At 38.0% G+C, this 22,233-nt stretch overlaps 2 protein-coding genes across 2 annotated transcripts in view; both read left to right on the top strand.

The window, feature by feature from the left end:
• Nucleotides 1-22,233, top strand: part of LOC144444464 (large ribosomal subunit protein eL30-like) — a 248,446-nt gene that overhangs the window by 80,892 nt on the left and 145,321 nt on the right. The gene's annotated exons all lie outside the window — the stretch shown is intronic.
• Nucleotides 10,231-22,233, top strand: part of LOC144444454 (exostosin-1-like) — a 101,030-nt gene continuing 89,027 nt past the window's right edge. The window contains exon 1 of the mRNA XM_078133875.1: nt 10,231-11,243. Within this exon, the coding sequence (XP_077990001.1) occupies nt 10,345-11,243 (899 nt within the window). The 5' untranslated portion in view covers nt 10,231-10,344. The remainder of the gene's footprint in view (nt 11,244-22,233) is intronic.

Below are 22,233 nucleotides of genomic sequence, written 5' to 3'. Positions count from 1 at the left end.
ATTTCGCGGTGAGTGATGAACTTTCGCGATCACAGAAAGAAGTGTAATTTTACCCCTTTCATATAGAGTGGCTAAATACGACAATATTATCGATTCTATCGACATTTTATTGTATTCTGATAGAAACATACGTACCGCGGGAAAACAAGTGCCTGTGATCTTGCTTGACATGCGAACTCGGACATTACATAACACCATAGGACAGTCTATGATACAGGATATGATCATGGGGGGGGGAGGGGGTCTATTTACTTTTGAAGTAAGAGTCCTCATGAAGTAGATTGACGTCATGGATAACCTCGGTGCCTAGATTATCATATATTTGAGGAGAGATTGAATTTGAGGAATATGTTAGTGGACACCATCAAATTGATAGTTTATACACAAAGGCTGTACTTTAGAACATTTGCAATTTACCATGAAACACAATGCAAAATAAAGTAGCTGAAGACAATTTCATGTCAATTAACGATCTCAACAGAAAATTAATATGGGTGATTAAATGAGTGTGATATTTCTTTTACACCACTTTATTCACTGTTAAATGGACAATGATCGCTCGGGAAGTTTCAATATCATCGGTGATGGCGCTAAACATGCGCAGGGGGCAACGCCGATATTTTTAATGTTGTTGATTTTTTAATATTCCGATGCCCTAAGGAGAAAGGTTCATGTCTGAAATATATTTCTTCTTCTTCTTTTTTTTTTTTTTTTTTTTGAGAGAGAGAGAGAGAGAGAGAGAGAGAGAGAGAGAGAGAGAGAGAGAGAGAGAGAGAGAGAGAGAGAATGTGTCTATTTCGTTTATAATGCAATTAAATGTATTGTATCACGATGTGCAAAGAACAATACTTCAACGGAAAGCTAGAGTGAATGTACTGGATATGGATCGCCATTACTATTTACGGCCCCACCCCCGGCCCTAAGGAGTATCATACCAATGAGGGTTTAGGACATAAAGTTGGAAATACTGAAGCATTTACGGACTACAGGGGTTTGATCATTTGTGAAAAACTCTGTGTTTGACGCCTGAATTTTCGATTTGAGCCCTCCCTCCTTTACAAGAAACATGGCGAGAATAAGTATTTCTACTGATCATAATAAATTGTTTTCGGGGTTATTAGTTTTTCGCTTTATTTTGGTTAATTTATAACTCGATGACGAGAGCTTGCGAGAATCCAATCAGTTCGAAATGTTGTTGACGATAGAGGGCGCCCTCTTAGTGGAAATCTTGTTTAACGAAACACGAATGTGTGCTCTACCATTATATCTTTCAATCGTTACTTGCTATTAAAGCACGGTCTTTGGGAGGGTGTTGGAAGGAATATCCTCTCCAACGGCAGAAGCTTTTGCAAATTTCACTCCTCTAGGAAACTATTTAGCCTAGAGTTACTATACAGAAATAGCAAATTTCCTCAAGACATTTATGCGATATGCATATCCCTCTTCCTTGCCCAGGCCGTAAATAATGAGGGTCCTCTAATTAAGACCGTGTTGCTCCGCCGTTAACGACCTTGCACCTGAAGGGATTGCCTTATGTGTTGGGGCGCCCTGACACGGCATAAACAATGCTTATATAATAGACTGACATAGCTGGATAGCTTTTGAAGAGAAATATGTCACAGTAAACACTGGGTGAAGTGATCATGTCAGCTAGATAACGTAGAGGGGGTAGATAATTAGGAAGAATTAATGATTTGTTGTAAAACAGGTAACCGATGAAGTAGACTGACACGAAGTGCCGTAGAGGGAATTTGTAAAACGGTCTGCAAAACCAATCAAATGGAACTTGAAGATGAGTGTGAATCGAAGATTTGCTAATTGTATGAAACTTTACTACAGTGAACACGGGAGAATATTCTTTGAAGAAAAGTGTGCTAATTATTATTATCAATTATAATTAAAAATTCACATTCACAGAATTTGATATAGCTAGATAGCTTTTGAAGAGAAATATGTCACAGTAAACACTGGGTGAAGTGATCATGTCAGCTAGATAACGTAGAGGGGGTAGATAATTAGGAAGAATTAATGATTTGTTGTAAAACAGGTAACCGATGAAGTAGTCTCTAAGATCCGACGCGTCATGCCACGCCTAACCTATCAGTTATCACTCACACAGACTGAAAGGGGTTGATCGATGGATGAGGGCGCCCTATCACGTGCACGGCTTTTCTAGTTATTAGAGACTACTAATGACAAAATTGGAGTAGTACATACGAAGCATATTACGGACTTTACACTTCACTCGTCAATCTCCATACTTCACTCTTCATACTTCACTCTTCACACTTCAAGGGTGAACTGTGAAGTATGAAGTGTGAAGTGTGAAGTACGGAGTGTCAATTTGCTAATAGCCTTTCATAGATATAAAATGTATACTGACGTTATTAAGAGTAGCAAATCTTGGGGCAATATTCTCTCGGTTGATTAGATACTTCAGAAGTCAATTTTAAAATTCAGATTTTGAAGAATATTTAGGGAAAAGGAAAATCTAGAGTTTTCAATTGAATTCATGGTAATAGACGGACCAATTCTATTTCCTATATAATTCTACAGTAATCTCACACTTTCGTTAGGTGCGAGATTAATAATAGAAGCGAGGATAAAAAAAACTAAATTCTTTTATTTAGGCCTCAGACCACCAAAACCTCCCCTTCTAACTGACTTAGCCAAAATTGAAAATGTTTCAGACAGCACAATCAACTTCAAAACAGTATGTGGTAGTATGTAGTGCTATGAATACAAAGCCAGTACGTAGCAGTATGTAGTGCTATGAATACAAAGCCAGTATGTAGTAGTATGTAGTGCTATGAATACAAAGCCAGTATGTAGTAGTATGCAGTGCTGTGAATACAAAGCCAGTATGTAGTAGTATGCAGTGCTGTGAATACAAAGCCAGTATGTAGTAGTATGCAGTGCTGTGAATACAAAGCCAGTATGTAGTAGTATGCAGTGCTGTGAATACAAAGCCAGTATGTAGTAGTATGCAGTGCTGTGGATACAAAGCCAGTATGTAGTAGTATGCAGTGCTGTGGATACAAAGCCAGTATGTAGTAGTATGCAGTGCTGTGGATACAAAGCCAGTATGTAGTAGTATGCAGTGCTGTGGATACAAAGCCAGTATGTAGTAGTATGCAGTGCTGTGGATACAAAGCCAGTATGTAGTAGTATGCAGTGCTGTGGATACAAAGCCAGTATGTAGTAGTATGCAGTGCTGTGGATACAAAGCCAGTATGTAGTAGCATGCAGTGCTGTGAATACAAAACCAGTATGTAGTAGTATGCAGTGCTGTGAATACAAAGCTAGTATGTAGTAGTATGCAGTGCTGTGAATACAAAGCCAGTATGTAGTAGTATGCAGTGCTGTGAATACAAAGCCAGTATGTAGTAGTATGCAGTGCTGTGAATACAAAGCCAGTATGTAGTAGTATGCAGTGCTGTGAATACAAAGCCAGTATGTAGTAGTATGCAGTGCTGTGAATACAAAACCAGTATGTAGTAGTATGCAGTGCTGTGAATACAAAGCCAGTATGTAGTAGTATGCAGTGCTGTGAATACAAAGCCAGTATGTAGTAGTATGTAGTGCTATGAATACAAAACCAAAATGTAGTGAGGGATAAAAATAGTTCACTTTACTTTTTAAATTTTATTTAGAAATATTTGTATTTTTTATCCTACATTGAACTATTCATCTCTCGTCATCATTCACGTTTGTGAATTAATATTGTTTGATTATGAACGAAACATTTTAAAAGATGTCACTTCTTCTTCTTTTCGGTGTTGAGTATTGAATACTTTTGGACACGTTTTATTGCGGATTGTACTAACTTTTCTATTTGTGTATGTAATTCAATACAAAACACTATTTGTCTTTATTCGGTTGTTGTTGTTGTTGTTGTTGTTGTTGTTGCTGCTGCTGCTGTTGTTGTTTTCTTGGCTATTTTTTATCTACGGATTATTTGGTCATTCTTCAAGGGTACTAAGGGGAGTGTTTATTCTGTACGAATGTGTTGTACTAGTCTGTTCCATATACCTAAGGTCAAAACGAAAGTGATTTGTCACTTTCGATGTTGAGGGCGTCCTACAAGCGCGATACCCTGGCTGAATTCACGCGTGCCTTTTCAAACAGAAACACAGAGCCTTTCTTATAACTCTCGTGTGGGAGGGTGGCGATGTGGATACAGAACAGACGAGAAATCTAATTTGTTTATCTGATTAAAATATGACCAAGCATCGTCGTAAACCATATAGCCTCTTTTACGCCGGGCTTTTACGACACCGTCAAAGACGTGACGCACCTCAAGATACTTTATTTCGCAGTGCCGCGGAAGAAATCAGTGACTGCTCCTCTGGTTAGCGAGAATTAATAATGCTGACCACGGAGAAAGCTCGATTCGTTCTATTTACTATATTTCATATTTACTAAAGTCGCTCGAACTGTCCTAAAAATGTGTAACCATACCTCAATGATAATTTTATGATCCATAAAAATAAATAACAAAAAAGACCAAGTGTCGACAGATCTGTACTTATCTGAGATGTGTTTTCTTCTGTACATAGTGTGAGAATGAGAAGGCCAATGACATGAAATATTTAGGAATTTAATTGAATAATGTAAAAAAAAATGTACTGCTTGTGCATTATAAACTTAGTTTACATATAAATCATAGCTTAATTTTTATATCCCCCAAAAAGAAATCCCCCGTCAGTTAGCAACCAGATTTTGTCGAGATATTACGTGGGTGTTCGCGTATGGTTGGATAGCGTATGGTTGGGGAGACTGTTCGTTTGTATTAATCACCCTAGCACTCCGCCCACATTGACCGTCCTGGTCTATAGGTGTACGTAGGCGGTAGTCATGGATACTTTAGCATAAACAACTGATACAAATCTACAAATACGAAGTGTTAATCTGATTTGATAAGATAACACAGATATCATTTGTACGGCACACTTGTACAGCGAGTGTGCTGTACTTGAAAATGTATGTCAGCGAACTTCCAAATACTAGTAGGGGATTAAATATGAAATGAAAACTTGAAAGTCGATGTCTAAAAAAGGACACGAAATCTTCTCCACTGGAAAATTCCACTGTAAATATTGTAATCAACATTATGTAACTTTTAAATTTATCAAGTTCGTCGTACAACAAAGTTGCATGCTCGTGGTTTTCTGAAATGATGGTGGGTGGTGGGGAGTGGGGGGGGGGGGGTTGGATCGGTGATGGGTACTGGACGCCAAAGATATTCCTACATTGTGTCGACTTTGTAACTTTGTCGTAATACGGCGTGTGGGAAACTGTGATGCTGGTACGGGTTGATGGGCTTTGCTTCACAATTAAAGAAGCCTTTGTTTTCACAAATATATAATGACTTTGGAAACCAAAGATATTTTTAGACTCTCAAAATTGTAAAACATTTCCGTGCGCGTTTAATTTGAAGAATGATAAACGAAAGGTATAACCAAGTCGAATATATGTAGGGTTTTTTTTTCAACGATCGATCAGTTAGATATAAGGGTAAGCAAAGGTCAACAAATATCAATAAACACTCGAGATTGTAAACTAATTAACTACTATTGTAATACCAGTGCTCTCAATGCTAATATTCAACGCAAATAGATTACGTCATAGGTGATACGTATATAAAATTAGCCTTGCCAATGTGTGGCTCAGTGCAACCATAGAGCCTACTGTAACGTTTTTTTTTCTTCAGATCTTTGAATGTCTCTTGTTTTGTTTCCATATTTCTGCTTGCAAATGCATTATTCGTACGAGAGAGAGAGAGAGAGAGAGAGAGAGAGAGAGAGAGAGAGAGAGACAGACAGACAGACAGACAGACAGACAGACAGACAGACAGACAGACAGACAGAGAGCGCGATCCCGAGAGAGAGAGAGAGAGAGAGAGAGAGAGAGCGAGCGAGCGATCCCGAGACGAGAGAGAGAGAGAGAGAGCGATCCCGAGAGAGAGAGAGAGAGAGAGAGAGAGAGAGAGAGAGAGAGAGAGAGAGAGAGAGAGAGAGAGAGAGAGAGAGAGAGAGAGAGAGAGAGAGAGAGAGAGAGAGAGAGAGAGAGAGAGAGAGAGAGAGAGCGTGTTCTCTAATGTCTATAGTGTCACCAGAGGATGTAAGTTGTAACTCTTCTTTACAAGATTTATAAGTGAAGGACTCGACGTACAATTGACTTGTGCTTTGTTCTGCAAAATTTGGAAACCGGTGCATTTGCAACAGTTTTAGAATTATTTTCCCCACGTATACTGCTTACACGGCCATGACATCGCAGATTAATGGTCTAAATAACAAGTTTATTCAATCTTAAATTTCTTGTTTCGATCTATGGTAAGAGACATTGCTGAAAATTAAAGTCCAAGTGATTCGGGACACACATATTCGTTTGACAAAATGGTTTTGCTTGACTATAAGTATAACGTTTTGGTATCACACGTGCATGAGCAGGGGATCGATTTATTGAGTCGCGTGATTGTCTACAATTTCTTACATAATATTGACATATACTAATCATGAGTATTTGTTCCAGGGTCATTATATGCCCCCCTGCAAAATCGTACGAGTCGAGCCATTCCAAATTGTTCCATCGAAGTACTTTAATATCAGTTGCCACGACACACATACGTCATCATCATATCGATCATATCACTCCTCACCTCATGTGTTACAAGTCACAACATGCTTCAAAGACCGGAAATCCTTTAAGGTAACACCTTTGGACCGTGTAGGTGGGGATTTGAATGATAGACAGGGCTATTATATCTGTAACCGTGCGTTTACATCAGCTCAGACCAATATTGAAAATCTCCACTGTGGTCTCAGATATCAAATTGTAGCTTCACACGTTTGAAGTCATTCGATAGATTGCTGTGATATGAAGACATGACAAGTGTGACAACGAGGTGATTGGTTTGTGTTACGATTAATTTATCCCATGTTCAAAATGACAGGACGGTTCGCATAACATCGAAGTCTGTCATAGTCTGGATGAGTCGGAAATGTAGTGTTGGATGAGTGGATGGATGGAAGGGTGGATGAATGGATGGATGGATGGATGGATGGATGGATGGATGGGTGGATGGGTGGGTAGATGGATGGCTCATCCAGTATCAATGATGTATGTATGTATGTATGTATGTATGTATGTATGTATGTATGTATGTATGTATGTATGTATGTATGTATGTATGTATGTATGTATGTATGGATGGATGGATGGGTGGGTGGATGGATGGATGGATGGATGGATGGATGGATGGATGGATGGATGGATGGATGGATGGATGGACGGACTGATGGATAGATTGATGGATGGATGGATAGATGGATGGACGGACGGACGGATGGACGGATGGAAGAGTGGATGGATGGATGGATGGATGGATGGATAGATGAAATGGATGCTGGATGGATGGATGAGTGGATGGATGGACGGGATGGATGGATGGATGGATGGATGGATGGATGGATGGATGGAGAAAGAAAGACAGACAGACAGACAGACAGACATACAGACAGACAGACAGACAGACAGACAGACAGACAGACAGACAGACAGACAGACAGACAGACAGACAGACAGACAGACAGTGCTTAAAATTACTTTGATATATTTTCAATTCAGTTAAATATGATTATTAACAGCACAATGCATTCATTACACCAGGTCAGAAATATATGTCAGAGACTTGTCACGTGGTCTCAACATGGAGGTATAAGTCTCCCCTTATTTATACCTCCATGGTCACAATAACCACAGTTTGAAATGTACAAGGCTTGAGATGGTCAGGAACTATGTGAAGTCTTTGGACTACATGGTCTGTGAAACTTTAGGGTGAATGGCCGGTGGGCAGTTGACATTTCGAAAATAAATGCAGTACATTTCATGATGACATCGACAACTTTCCGCCATGTAAGTACGCTGTTGGTTATTGAGCCCCCTACACTACGATTGGTCGATCAAAAAAAGGGCGCGCTTTTCATGTAAACACCTGTTGATTTGAAAATAGTTCACCCATCATCACGTTTTAGACGTGTCCCTCTGAAAGTCTACTGAGATGCCAACGTGGTATCAATTCATCTCTAAAGTCTAAGATCGAGAGAAATCAAAGGATAGCACTAGATTCGTTATTGTGGAAATTTTTTTTTCCGGCTTCCTAAATTTATATGATCAAAATAGGGAATGACAGTCAAATGTAAATTCTAACAATTAAGATAAGTTCTATTGAACTAAAAAAAGAAAAGTGTTGATTTTCACTATTCTAAACGTTCCGTGGCTTTTTTGGGCATGTTTGTATTCGAGTACTGTGTGTATATTCGTACGTATAGTATACATTGAATTGTTACAAATTGGTATCCGTGGACATTGTCGCAGTGCGAATAGGAGAAGGAAACACGTACAGCGAGGTGTAACGTAGGCAGCAGACGAGCTGGGCCCATGGCCACGGAAAAACAGGTGACCCCGGTGGTCCGGCGGCGGCGTGATATAGTGCCAACAGGTAGCATTGACGTGGCACACAATGGTACACGGGTCAGCTGACACCAATCGCTATCATTGGTTTCCATCAAATAATGTGCTTAACTTGCGGATTGTAATCATATATTAGTTTACTGTTGTTTGTTAAAACTCAACCCCTTATCTGTTTTCGGAAGCGTTTTTCACACGCCGATTTTGAACTAGTCAATTTTTGTTGGCTTTTGTTTCAGCTTGCTCAATCATTCCATACATTCCCTGTAAAATGGCAACCTACTTAAGAACACCATCAACATAATAAGAAACAAAGGGGTCTCCATTTAAACGGCAGACTTTAATGTAGGGGGAAACACACGTACTATTGTTTCATGTTTAAATTATTAATTATAGCAATTGTAAACCGAATTACAGTAATGATACGATCATAAAGTTTTCAATGTCTGCAACACGTGTGGAAACTTAAATTACCTACTTTTATGTCTGCATGGTCATGTGGGTTGACTTTGCGGGGGCATTGGAATTAACCTGGTATTTTTTTTTGTTTCAAAGCTTATGAGTCATCATTATTTAGTCCCTGTTGGCGAGTTTATTTACGTGCAACGGTGTCTATGACAGGACCACTGTAAACACGAGTAAACAAACTCTGAACGAACCAAATATTGCTTTTAAGCTCTTAGAAGACAACGGAGAACGGAGGATATATTGTCCCTTCATTTCAATGTTCGATATACTTGATTAGTACTTGCGATTTAAGTTAGTCATTTCCATGGAAACATAGAGAATGTGCAGATATAACTACACGTATTATCATCGGCGGAAAATTACACAGATCAGGTAAACGCAAATTTTACTAACACTAACATTAACAAGTGCTATTTTCATAGAGTTACAAAGGATAAATCGGACAACTTTGACGATATTTCATAACTTCATGTTTGGTTTGGGCTGACTAACGTCCGACTTCCGCTTTACCTTGTTTCTCTGACGATGACACAAAGTGCACGCGTGACTAACTCAACTGCCCGGTGGTTTCACAAATCATCATTTACTAAAATAAGAATTTACGTAAGAGCGCCCTCAATATATAAAATTCACATTTATTTACAGTTTCTATGGTTACTGTATTTTTTCTAATCGTAGAAATACACCCTTCATAGCGAAAATCTAGCATAAAATTTCACTGTGTGATTTCTGAAAGATGGGAATAAAATAAAACTTCATTTTTTTGTTCCAACGAGCACGTGTTTCAAATGCACGTACAGTATATGCAGTAGGCCTATGTATTACTAGACTCGCCCTTGTCGGAGGCCGTAAGAGGTAAACCCCAGTTTTTAGATGAGTTTCCCGTTTTGAAACCAATAATTCTGTTATATTTTTAGACAAGGTGTTAATCAAAGTCGTGATATATTGTGATCTTGTTAGTTCCCCATTTTGAAGTCGCCGGCTCATCACGTTCAAATCTATCTCAAAAGTTTTGTCTCGCCGCCCTGAATGACGTCATAAATATGCACAGTTTCAGAGAGCCCTAAATGTCACATATCTCGCACTTCTCTGTTGACCTTTGACTTAAATTTGACTAAAGGGCGTAAATATTCGTATTAAATCTAAGCTTGGGATCGATTTGCGCAACGTGTCTGGAATGCCGTCATGTGCTGTGTAAATATTTAGAAATTACTATACTGGAATGTGGGAACCCTGAAACTGACATATCCGCACATGTAACTTAGCTAGGTTCAGCGAACACAAGATGGCGTCTGGTGAACGGAAGGAGGTGGAATTCCCCGTAAAATAGGCTCCGTTTTTTCCTGTCTCGTAGGTAATCTGTGATTGGTTTCAAGACAGATCGGTGCTGGATGTGCCTTCTCCATGCAGGCCAAGAAGCGCTACATTTTGGTGACTTTCAGCGGAGTTTTGCTGGTATTGTTTTATTTCTGTGGACTTCGTGTACTGAGAAATGGAAATCGACGCAACGTAGATCAACTTTCGAGTCTTCGGTCGTATCTCGACCAAGATGACGTCCACTATGACCAAGATCTACACATATCACCTCGACAGAGGAGGGTAGCGAGGACTAACCTTTATAAGAATCATAAATGTCGGATGGAAACTTGTTTTGATTTCTCCTTGTGTAAAGACGAATTCAAAGTGTATGTGTACCCAACACAGGAAGGAGAGAAAGTTAGCGAGGCGTATCAAAAGATTTTAACGTCAATTCGTGAATCGAGGTTATATACTAGTGATCCTTCGAAAGCATGTGTATTTGTACCTTCTATAGACACCTTAGATAGGGACCACCTTAGTCCAGACTACGTGAAAAACGTTCCAACAAAAATTAAATCGTTACCGCAATGGAACAATGGCCAGAACCATGTTATTTTCAATCTGTATTCAGGTACTTGGCCCGACTACACGGAGGTAGATCTTAGTTTTGACCAAGGACAAGCCATTCTAGCCAAAGCGAGTCTCAGTTTTCATAATTTCAGACCTAAATTTGATATATCAATACCATTATTTCCAAAAGATCACCCCAAGAAAGGTGGAAATCGGGGCGATCTTCAAACAAACAATTTCCCCATAGGTAGGAAATACTTGTTAGTGTTCAAGGGCAAACGGTATTTATCGGGGATCGGATCGGAAACCAGAAATGCCTTATTTCACATTCATAATGGACAAGACATTATTCTGCTTACAACGTGCAAGCACGGGAAAAATTGGGAGAAGTACAAAGATGCAAGGTGCGAACAAGACAACGCCGAGTTCGACAAGTAAGTGGGGTCTATAATATTTGGAGTTAATGCGGTTGAAACAGCTGGCTTGTTGAGTCATCAAATCACCGTGTACCGTATTCAATGTTACACACAGTTACCCCGTAACGTTTGTCATTCATGTTGTTGATTTGCCCGTCGTGGTTTTGGCGGTGTTAGCTGTGAAATTTCACAGTTAGTCGTAAAAAAATGGTCCCAGACAGATTTTGCGAAGAGGCTCGAAAAAGAGAATTGTAGTTGTAACGGGTATTGGTTTGGTGACTCAATTAGCCGAGATGTGTACCCTTGCATTCATTATGTTTTCTATGTGTTGTGTTGCGTCGTGATTGATATACCTCTTGTTTCAGGCGTGGTAGGCAACTCATTGGCATTGCGTATATTCATACCACTGCCAAACCTATTTAGTTATTGCTGTTTATTGCATAACATGCAAAAAAACCAACCCAACAATCCTGAAACCCCCCACACACTTACTAGTACCACTCACTGCAGGAAGTGTACAAAATCCCACCCCTATCAGCTTTCTGTTCGTGTTTGGCGGAGGTGACCCCCTTCCAACACACAGTGAACACACACATTTCTGCCTGACCCATGAAGTAGTTTACCCCCTGCCTGTAATTTTTTCTTCTTCGATGGGGCAACAGAATAAGAAACACACTTCTAAACGTGGGGTCATTTTGTATCTTAAATGGCTTGGATATAGAAAAATGTGACCTCCGTTATTATAAGATTCTAGGGCCATACTTGGTATGTTGGGTCAAGTCTTGCTTCATTTCCCCATAAAAAATGGCTAAAATTGGCCGTTTTTGTGAAGTTAAGTTAGTTAAGTGTGCATCAAGTGTTCAGGAGATGAAAATCAACTTGAATCACGCAAAGCAACCTTGGTATATTTTGTAAACTCAAGCATAGTTGATATGTTATGTGTGGGTGGGTAAGGGGTATCAAGTTCACTAGATTTTCACTTGTACTAGCATTATTGCTTAGGCTAGGAGAACCCTATTAGATACTATTTCAGTTACCCTTTCATTGGTTTTGACTCTGGTTCTGACTTTAGTTTGTTCTACTCTGTCACAACCCAGTATTTGTTTTTGTGTATACAGAACTGCAAATTGGGCTACTAGGCTTTTGTTGGACTTCTATTTTTTGCACTTTACACAAATTCAATGTTATGCAATTTCCCATTTAGCCATTCATTACATGCCATTGTCTTTGAGCAGGTTGAGACTTGTTTTGTTGTATTTCCTTCAGGCTGGTGATTCTGCTCTGAATTTTACATAGGTAATGGCTGTGTAACTGGCTCTCCATCACTGCATATATGCCCTGACCCCCCCCCCCCCTTCTCACTCTATCATTTTCCATTGGCACTACAGAATGTAAACTGTAGAAATTATAAAAACACCCCCACCCCCTGCCTACCAGGAGGGGGGAGCCCAGTAATTGATATCAGATATGTACATTTGTATATTGTAGTCACACTGTCACAAGAACTAACTTTCTAGTCATGCTTGAACATGGGTAGTTATTTTACAAACCATGAAACTTTAGGAGTCAGCAGTTTGCATTTCCTAAGTAAGTAAGTAACTAACAGGACTTCAAATCTGGTTGGTTTGGAATTATGCAGTGTGGTGTCTTTATGTCATGGTGTCTATAGTAGTGAATGAATGACAATTCAGAATGAATATAGGTAGGATTAACCCTAAAGAGAACGAATTAAACTCCACTTAACTGTATAAATGTCACTCGTAAATGTACACCTACAATACATGCATGGGTAGTAATACCAGGATTAAATCAGGGAAACCATATTTTCTGTTCAATGGATTTAACTTTTAAAAACCATATTTCAGTGTTTAATGTTTGGTGTCACAGAAAAAAGGGCAAAACCTCGCAGTCAGCCTTTAATTGAGTGGGTTGGGAATTTTATTAGTGATGGTTGAAAAGTGTCTGTCACTTGCTGATTATATAAAACCTGAAGTGGTTATTGTTTTTTTTTTTTTTTTTTTTTTTTTTTTTTGCTATTTTTCGTTAACATTTGCGTGTTGTAACATCCACTAACACTGGGAACAGTTCAAACCTTCCAAATCCATGAATTTGGTTAACTGAGTTTACCTATTTATTAATTGTTAATGGTACTGTGTACACTAGCTTGATGTCCATATGTAAATAGTCATGAATGAGGGATAGAGTTGATGACTTACTGGTCAACAAACTTGACATCTATGGGCTAGAAGGGGATCACAGGTGATCATAAATTATTCAGTAAATACAACAACGTAAATAAATAAAACTTAAGAACACAAATTATAAAAAAATCACAACTTTGGCTTGTATAAGTTGTAGGTTGCTTTTTATGCAGGGAGGTGCAGTATCCTTATCCAGGGTATACAACGTGCCATTCAGGATACTGTGAGTTCCGTTTCCTGATGTTGAGAAACGAGGTGTGTTTTTTTCACCTGAACTGCTTTGAATGACAATCATTTTGATACAGTATAATCACATACGTACATCCTGTATACTTGTGATTTATAAAATAAATCCGAGATTCTCTTTCAAATTCATGGAGGTAGGGGTTTTCAAATAACAAATCATTACAAACAATTGAGGGTTGGACCAGCGAAAAAAAATTATGCACCACTGTTTGTTGTTGAACATTTTTATACGAAATGAATATGTACATTGTATATCTATTTTATGATACCAGCATACATGTAACTCCTGATATCCTATGTTCCGTATAAAAATACATACCCCAGGCTTACAACGAATATCATTAAATCTGAAACAAAAATGTCACCTGGCTCGACAAAAATCTCACTAACATTGCTACTTGTAGTTTTTTTGTCTGGCTAGACAATATATCTCTTTCATGTTGTAAATCTTCTTGTCTAGCTCGACAAAAAATTGAATTAACATTTCCACATGTTATCTTCTGGCATGACAAGAATTGAACTACAATTGATACATTTTAGTCAATTGAATGTCTCAAAAATATAATAGAACGCGCCAACCTTAGGTTTACCAGGGACGTAGAAATTTTGGCGATGATCTCCCAAGATAATGGTAGCTCATTCAATGAAAGTTTCCCAATAAATTGGTAAAGATGTTTGTCATGCTAGACGATTGACGAAACGTTGTTGGTAAGATTTTTGACGAGCTGGGCGATAAAATGTAGCAATGTTAGTGAGATGTTTGTCGAGCTGGGCGACGTTTTGTTTCAGGGTTTATGATTTTCGTTATACTACAGAAATAAGGTGGATGTAGAGAATCTATTAGACAGTAAGTCTCCCATGAGTTTTGTTATGACTTTCTTAAAACAAAATACAGACACTGATTGTACACATTTATACAATGTCTTATCCAATCTGATGTGTGGCAGTCATTATGGCGTCTGTTGTAGTGAGATAAAATGTATCATTTCATTTTTGTGCGTGCTATCAGTGTCTATAGATGTAAGTCGTTGCCAAAAAAAAAAAAATTGTAAAAAAAAAGTCTGATGGTGCCTAATTGACTCTATACTTATCTATTTTTTGTGGTACATGTCTGGAAAGTTGCAACCAAAATTACTTTAGATGTAAGTGATTTTGTCTTCTATGATAAGCTAAGACAGCGCTCGCTAGTAGTAATCATTCTGTGCTGACATAATTGCCATTACTAATTGGAAAAAGACATACTGATGCATAAAAAGTCTCAGTAAAACCTTTTCATTTTCAGTACAACAAAAACTGATAAATTCCAAGGGACAGTAAAGTAGTCCGTATTATCATAATTACTCAAGGTACTTGTGTTCAGACTTTTTTTTTATTTTTGTTACCTCCAGTGGTTCCCATGTGGGGTGATATCAGAAACCGCCATATGGTTTCAACAGTGTCTATGATGTGTTCATGTACTTGTATTTCTACACTTTGGTTAGCTCATAGACAGTGGGGAAGAAATAAAACTTCTCTACTGTTTGTGGTTGCAAAGTAAGTGTTAGATGTACAGAACTAAACACAGTTTACTGGTAGACACACCACATTGAAGCATTGAGAGGAACATACATTCTTTTGTTGTATACAAAATGCGAGTGTGTACATGTACATGTATGTTGCGTGGATGTAATATCATTATCCTTCAGAGCATTTCATTTCGTTGCTACATGTATACACTCCACACAGCAAGACAGCAAGGAGTTCAGGGTAGATCATCAGTAGTATATATATACATGTACACTTGTATGTTTGTGACTGGGGAAGTGTTGCGTAGGATTATCAATGTTTATGCTAAGCATGGCAAGTAGGTAAAATCTAATTGAGTTCTTCCCCTTGTGATGTAGATCAGCGACTTGGCTATCTAGCACAACATATTAGCTTGATGTACATGTACTTGCAAACAACATTATCCAGACAGGTATGATGGATTGGCAAGTCTCTTTGCTGATGTTGTTTTACTCGTGTTCCCCACCAATGTTATGTACATTTTACATCAACCCCCCCATCCCATTCTGTTCTGTCATGGTTCCTTCATCTTTTAGTCTAGAGGCTATATGTGGCTTCAAAGGGGTATTAAAAGAGAGCTCTAGAGATTTGGAGCCACAGATAGCGTCTAGACTACTTCACCTTCAGGAAACACACTATTTAATGTATGTTTGTCGGTCACTGTGTTGTAGCAGTGTGGCTTCAGTGTAAACAGGGCTTCGAAGTACCATTTACTTAACTACATGGATAGCCTGTCACCGCGATCTAAATCCATGCAATCCAGGTCTCTCTCTCTGTCGTGAGACTGGCTTCCGAGCCATTTACTTTGACAAATATGGTATGTAGTGAAATGAATATAGATGTATTTGTTTAATGATAATGTTAATCATAATGTATTTAAGTGGCTCCTGAATTCTCTGCGACTTTTTTAATAGCATCACAGCTAGTCGTGAAAAACGAGATGGGTAAGTTTGGAGCATAGAGAATACATTAGTGATATACATGTACTGTGATATAGTTAATAGCTAATAGTTTTTACTAAACTTCTGTTAAAGCTACACTAGTTGCAACTGAACATATTTTTTTTTTGAAAATGTTTTGTTAGATACAATAATTTACTCAAAATATCGTACACCTTGAACAGTATTGGATATGGGTGAATGCATTTTTGTAGCTTTATTTTATTTATTTATTTATTTATTTATTTATTTATTTAGGTTTATTTCAGACAAGAAAATATACATGATAAAGATAATAAAATAGATTTTTGGGTCCGCACCCAAAAATCAGCGCCTCTCAATGGTGATCACGATTTAGACCTGTTATTGCAATACTAATGGATAAGATGGACGAGTGATTAATATGTACAATGTTAGGATTATTGGTATTTTAACACTTGTCAGTGAATAAATTGTGGTTGTCTGCCAATTGAAAAGCGATACTACAGACCAACTATTGTAGTTTTAAAATGACGGCAGATTCAAAACCCAGCTTTCACTCAAGATTTAAACTTGTCACTAACATCGTCCACGGATAGTATTGACCACTAATTAACAGATACAATGTCTTTTAGAATGAGTACCTCACCAATTTTTTTTGTGAATATGTAGTTTGATTACGTGATGAAAAAAAAAATTAAAATTATGCCAGTTACAGCTAGTGTGGCTTTAAAAGGATTGAATAGTATAAGATGGCGTGCTGAGATGATTTCTACAAATCATAACCATGTGTATGAGCCATCATCTATAAATCTTATCCTACATACCAATACTGTGTTCTCAGTGTGTTCTCCTAGTCATTGGTAGCAGGTGGGGCAATCCGAAATGGTATAATTAAGATCTGTATAACAGTGGTGGTGTGCACTCACAGCAAGTCTTGCTGTAAAAGAACAAATTACTAGACAGAGTGTCTGTGAATTGTAGACAGCTGTTGTACAGGGAGAGGGAGAAAGAGGAAAATCTGGTCAATTTTCGGAATCTTTGCTGTCTTTGCGAAATGAGTGGATTCGGATCATTTCTTGTCTTGTATAATTCTTGTAGTCCCCCCTGTTATTTTCTATCCTGATTTTAGTGGGAATGTTGCCCTGGAAACAGGTAGATTTTACCTGGTAACCGCATTAACAAGCACGTGAACATGGTTTTCTGAGATGATAATACTAGTAACTATTGTTGTATAGGAACAAGATGAACACTCGTTAAGAGTTGAGAAATGTGGAAAGCGGAGTTTTATTGAGACCATCCAGTTTTCCTTTTTCAAGTTCAACACACCCGCAGAAACATATTCTCGGTACCACATGTTCAATTCTTTCAGAACACTTATCTAGTTATAAAAATTATCTTTACAAACTAAAATAAATAATCATAGATTTTACAAGGGCATTTTAACTAGTGGCTGATGTAAAATCAGAATTTTATATGAAAGAAGACAAAGTGAGATATAACAGGTCCCTTGTAGCCCAACCAAGTTACATCTCCTTTTCATAAGGTGGGAAAACAAATAAGAATGCCTGTTATATCTCACCAGTACTCCTGACATCATAAAAATATCTGTGTTTATACACACTATCTGTAAAAAAAATAAAATTTCATAAATATCCAATGTTATCCTTGAACTTATAAGTTATGGATTATCAACACATGATTAAATTTACAACAAATATATATTTATGCTAATCTGTGCCAATCAGTTGATTAAAAAAAAACCCCAGTTGTATGTACCTGCATTTGAGAGTTAGTGTGTGGGTGGTAGATGAATGACCTATCAACATAGCTTATGTAAGGTACCAGTAGCTGGCAAAGAAAAAAACAATATATTATTGACTTACACTGCTACAGATTTATTTTTTGAACAAAAATATTTAATAAGACAATTGGAGGATAAATGATTTTTGTAAGGAAAGGTAGAAAGTAGCATAGGTATATGTGTGTGTGTGTGTGTGTGTCTCTGTCTGTCTGTCTGTCTGTCTGTCACTGTGTATACATATATGTGCTTTTGGGACTGGGTGTGCCCCTCAAGTGTGGTCACTGTATGTACATTTATGTCTACAGGTATTACCATGTCTACTAGTACAAGATATAGGAATCAATCGGATTAAAATCGGATGTGGGAATATGTAGGGGACTTCAAAGGCGCTCATTCCCAAAACAACAAAAGTGAAAACAATCGTCAATATTCAAATGAAATAGGGGTAAATAAATCAATCGGGCTGTATTTCCAGATAAGATTTTAACCAGATTGTATCAGATGTGTCTGTGTCTGTGTCTGTGTCTGTGTCTGTGTCTGTGTCTGTGTCTGTGTCTGTGCCTGTGCCTGTGTCTGTATCCGTGTCTGTGTCTGTGTCTGTGTCAGTGTCTGTGTCTGTGTCTGTGTCTGTGTCTGTGTCAGTGTCTGTGTCTGTGTCTGTGTCTGTGTCTGTGTCTGTGTCTGTGTCTGTACATCATGTATGTGTGCATGTGTTACTTGTACTTGTATGTCTCTCTAAGAATGCAGGGCCATACATGTTACGATGTAGAGCTACATTCATTAGTGTTTTGGCATGGACACACATAGGAATATAAATCATATAAGGTCCTTAAACAGTAATTTGGACAATTTTTGTTCTGGCATTTTTGGTTGTCTTTTTTAGGACACTTGTAAGTGTGACATGGATTCCATGCATACTATGCATGCATGTATATGTCTCCAACAAGTTGACAACTATTATCCTGGGTTCTATATGAATGAGTGTTTACACCCACTAGCTTTTATCTCTAGACTTATGGAGTTTGACAATATTTTCTTGGGTCTCATTATTTGTACTCATCAATGCCTATGTATTGTCCTAGCCTAAGTTCAGTAACGCTACATGTACCCCAGTAATAGAGAGGTTTAGATAAACGTTAGAACGTATATGCGTGCAGGACCATTATCGTACCGGCGTATACACGTAATGACATGTACAAATTTCTGTTTAGTTACACGTTCAGAACACAAACGTGAAAGACGGTGGAATGTGCACAAGCGCGTTGGCATCTTCTGTCCAGAAGGCCACACACATAACTTTGTTTTCTAAATATGTCGGTATTGTTGCCATTTTTCCCGCAACTACCCAAATGAAAAACTGAGCAATTAGTTTCGAGTTATGTTTCCGAACTTTGATTTACAAAATACAACATTTAATAGAAAAAAAAGGGACAAAAACTGAACACGTATTTACAGTTACGTGTAGACCGCCATTTTGATGTAGCTTCGTCTGATACAGAACATGCTTCGAATTATGTGACTATGACGCTACGCCTACACGTATAGAACACACATAAATACGCGCATCTAAACTTCTCTTAATCAGCAATCACATGCAAACTGAAGTCCATAGAGTACAAACATAGGTCATAGTGTCAGACAACGCAGGTGAGAATAGGTAGACTACCATGTCGTAGCTGCTCTACAAATCACAAACCTAGGACTGATGGAATTTTTAGGTAATTCAAAACTATAAAAAAAACTAAGCAAATTAAGGTGCGTCATACAATACATGTAGCTGTGTGTGTGTATATCAAGGAAGTTACAGAAAGGTGCTGTCCAGTTCCGTTGATAATGTATATTTAGTGATGAGGTCATATCAGCCAGTTCTCAGCGCTATCGTGATACGTGGTGATACTGTGAGATGCATTAAAACCAATGTCGTTATCTCTGACCGGGTAGTCAGTTTGTCCTCAAAAGAGAGACAAAATTTCTGTTCTTTGTGGGTCAAACGATAAAAACATAATTTTGTGTGCGAGTCATGTTGTTCTGTAGTAAGGCCATGGGAAAGGTGACCATCAAAGTTTATTGCATCATATTGATAAGGAATTGTGGCTCTGGCATGTCAAATTTGGTTAGTGTACATGTACACACTGGCATTTCATACAGCCATTTTGAATGTGATATTGATAAATATATTTTATGGTAAAAATCATGATGACTCGTGCAAGAATAACATCTTTAGTATAATAAATACCGTGTGTATGATATTGTTGTGATGTGCAAGTGTACTTACATTTCATGCTTTGGGAGGGGAGGGGAGGAGAAAAAGAGATGGTTATCACAGGACCCCACAGTATCTTTATTTTCAGAATCAAGCACATACACTACAGCAACAAATAGGATTGGTGACAAAATGTATAATAGCATTTCCGTTACTGAGTTTCCAGACTGTTTATTGTAGATGTAGGAAGTGTGGATTTTTCCTATTAGGCATATACTAGTATTGAACATGGTCAGTTTTAGGAATAAACAAGTTGTATAGATGAATATCAGTTTAGTTGAGTTAACTGTGGCAGGAAGAGACAGCTCTTTGAGAGATTTTTGTTGATGCTAGTCTGTTCTTTGTGAGTGTTTAAAAGTGTACAAACAGCCTGTGGGGTATCCAAACTGTTCATGTGAATCTCATTTTGGGACTGATTTACTAGCTATTACCATTCCCAAACATTGTTCCCTACCACATGGTAGTGGTAGACAAATTTCTGCTCCCGAGTTGACGACCAAAGTCCCCTGAGCCCTCGCATATCAGTTGTGCACGCTTCTTTAAAGTGAGTTGTTAAGTCTTTTGTGCATGTTTTTGTAATCTCCAGTTGTTAGCATCAAAAATATTTATAGTACTTTCTTGTTTGGTGCAAGTCAAAAAACAAGAAATGGCCAGCAGCTATTGTCTTGCCTTGACCTTTAACCCCTGTAGAAATGATGGCTGTCTTGTAAAACATTGTAGGATTGGCTGCCGACTGACCTCCAGTGTTATGGGGTGACCTGTCAAACTATCTGTGAATGGATAGTTGCTTTGTAAAACATGTTTGGATTGGCTGCTGACATGACCTGCAATGCACTATGAGAGTCCAAAGTAGATTGGCTGTTGACACTTACTTGGTGCTGACTAAATGTTTCTTTATTTTGCTAGGTTAGAAGATGTATGATACTACAATGTATATGCTATAGTGAATCAGATGTTAGAACTACACCATTGTCTAGAATCTACCTATGGTATAGAATCTTACTCTTTACCCCTAAAGAGAGAGATCTCAAGAATCGATGCCACAGATAGCACTAGACTACACATGTACATGTGCGTTCCACCCTACACATAAATTTGATAACGAACAGATACAATTTTCTAATGGTTATCAATCACGCAATTTTCTAATCGATATCTAGAACATCAATCATGCAAATAATCTGGTGACAATTGTACAAGTAAACAACTTCACCTGTTGTATCCACCATAATTTTGAACAGCGAAATGGTATAGCAATGTGGGAAAAAAATGGTGAAATTTGAAACCATTTCAATTGTTTTCAGACATACATACAAAAAAAGTAGACTTTCGCTATTCAGGTGTATTGTATGGAGGCAGTGATTAAAATTCTCCGAAGGGAAAAAAAAGATGATAAACTTAGTTAAAGATTCAGTATGAATGATGCTGGCGGTGATTTGAAACCTTCAGGATAATAATAGTATGTGAAAAGATATACGTTTATGTCAGCGTGGACTATTCATAACGATACATTTACTCAATCTCTATAGAGATAGTGTCTTTGGGAATTTTCTTCATAATATTTATGACGACCTCGTATCATTTTAGCTGACATTTATCACAATACAGAGACATAATGTCTGCTATATATTACTGTACGTGTACATGTACCAGAGATTACTTGCACTGGTGCGTTCGCATACTCGTGGTATTTGCGCTGTGAAGAGCAATACCGATAAAAACAAAACATTATTATTGCATACCTTCTTGCAAATGAGAGCACGATTGTTCATTGTATACAAAAGCATGTGATTGCACATTTCATTTTTTTATGGAAATTTGCTGTTCCGAATAAACATATCAAATATTTAATATACATGTACATGTAGCTCCATGCTGTGTGAGTTCCAGTGTTGGGTACTCATGTGGATATTTGCACTTGGGCTTTCAATATTTTCTTCTGCACTTTACTTGCTATGGTCATGAAAGTACTGCCGCAGAGAAAACTGCAAGCATTTTGTGCAAATACCCCCTGAGTACGCAACACTTGAAC

This window comes from Glandiceps talaboti, chromosome 13 (assembly GCF_964340395.1).
Source record: "Glandiceps talaboti chromosome 13, keGlaTala1.1, whole genome shotgun sequence".
NCBI lineage: Eukaryota > Metazoa > Hemichordata > Enteropneusta > Spengelidae > Glandiceps > Glandiceps talaboti.
The sequence above is the reverse complement of the archived record's forward strand: the minus strand, read 5'-3'. Positions and strand labels throughout refer to the sequence as shown.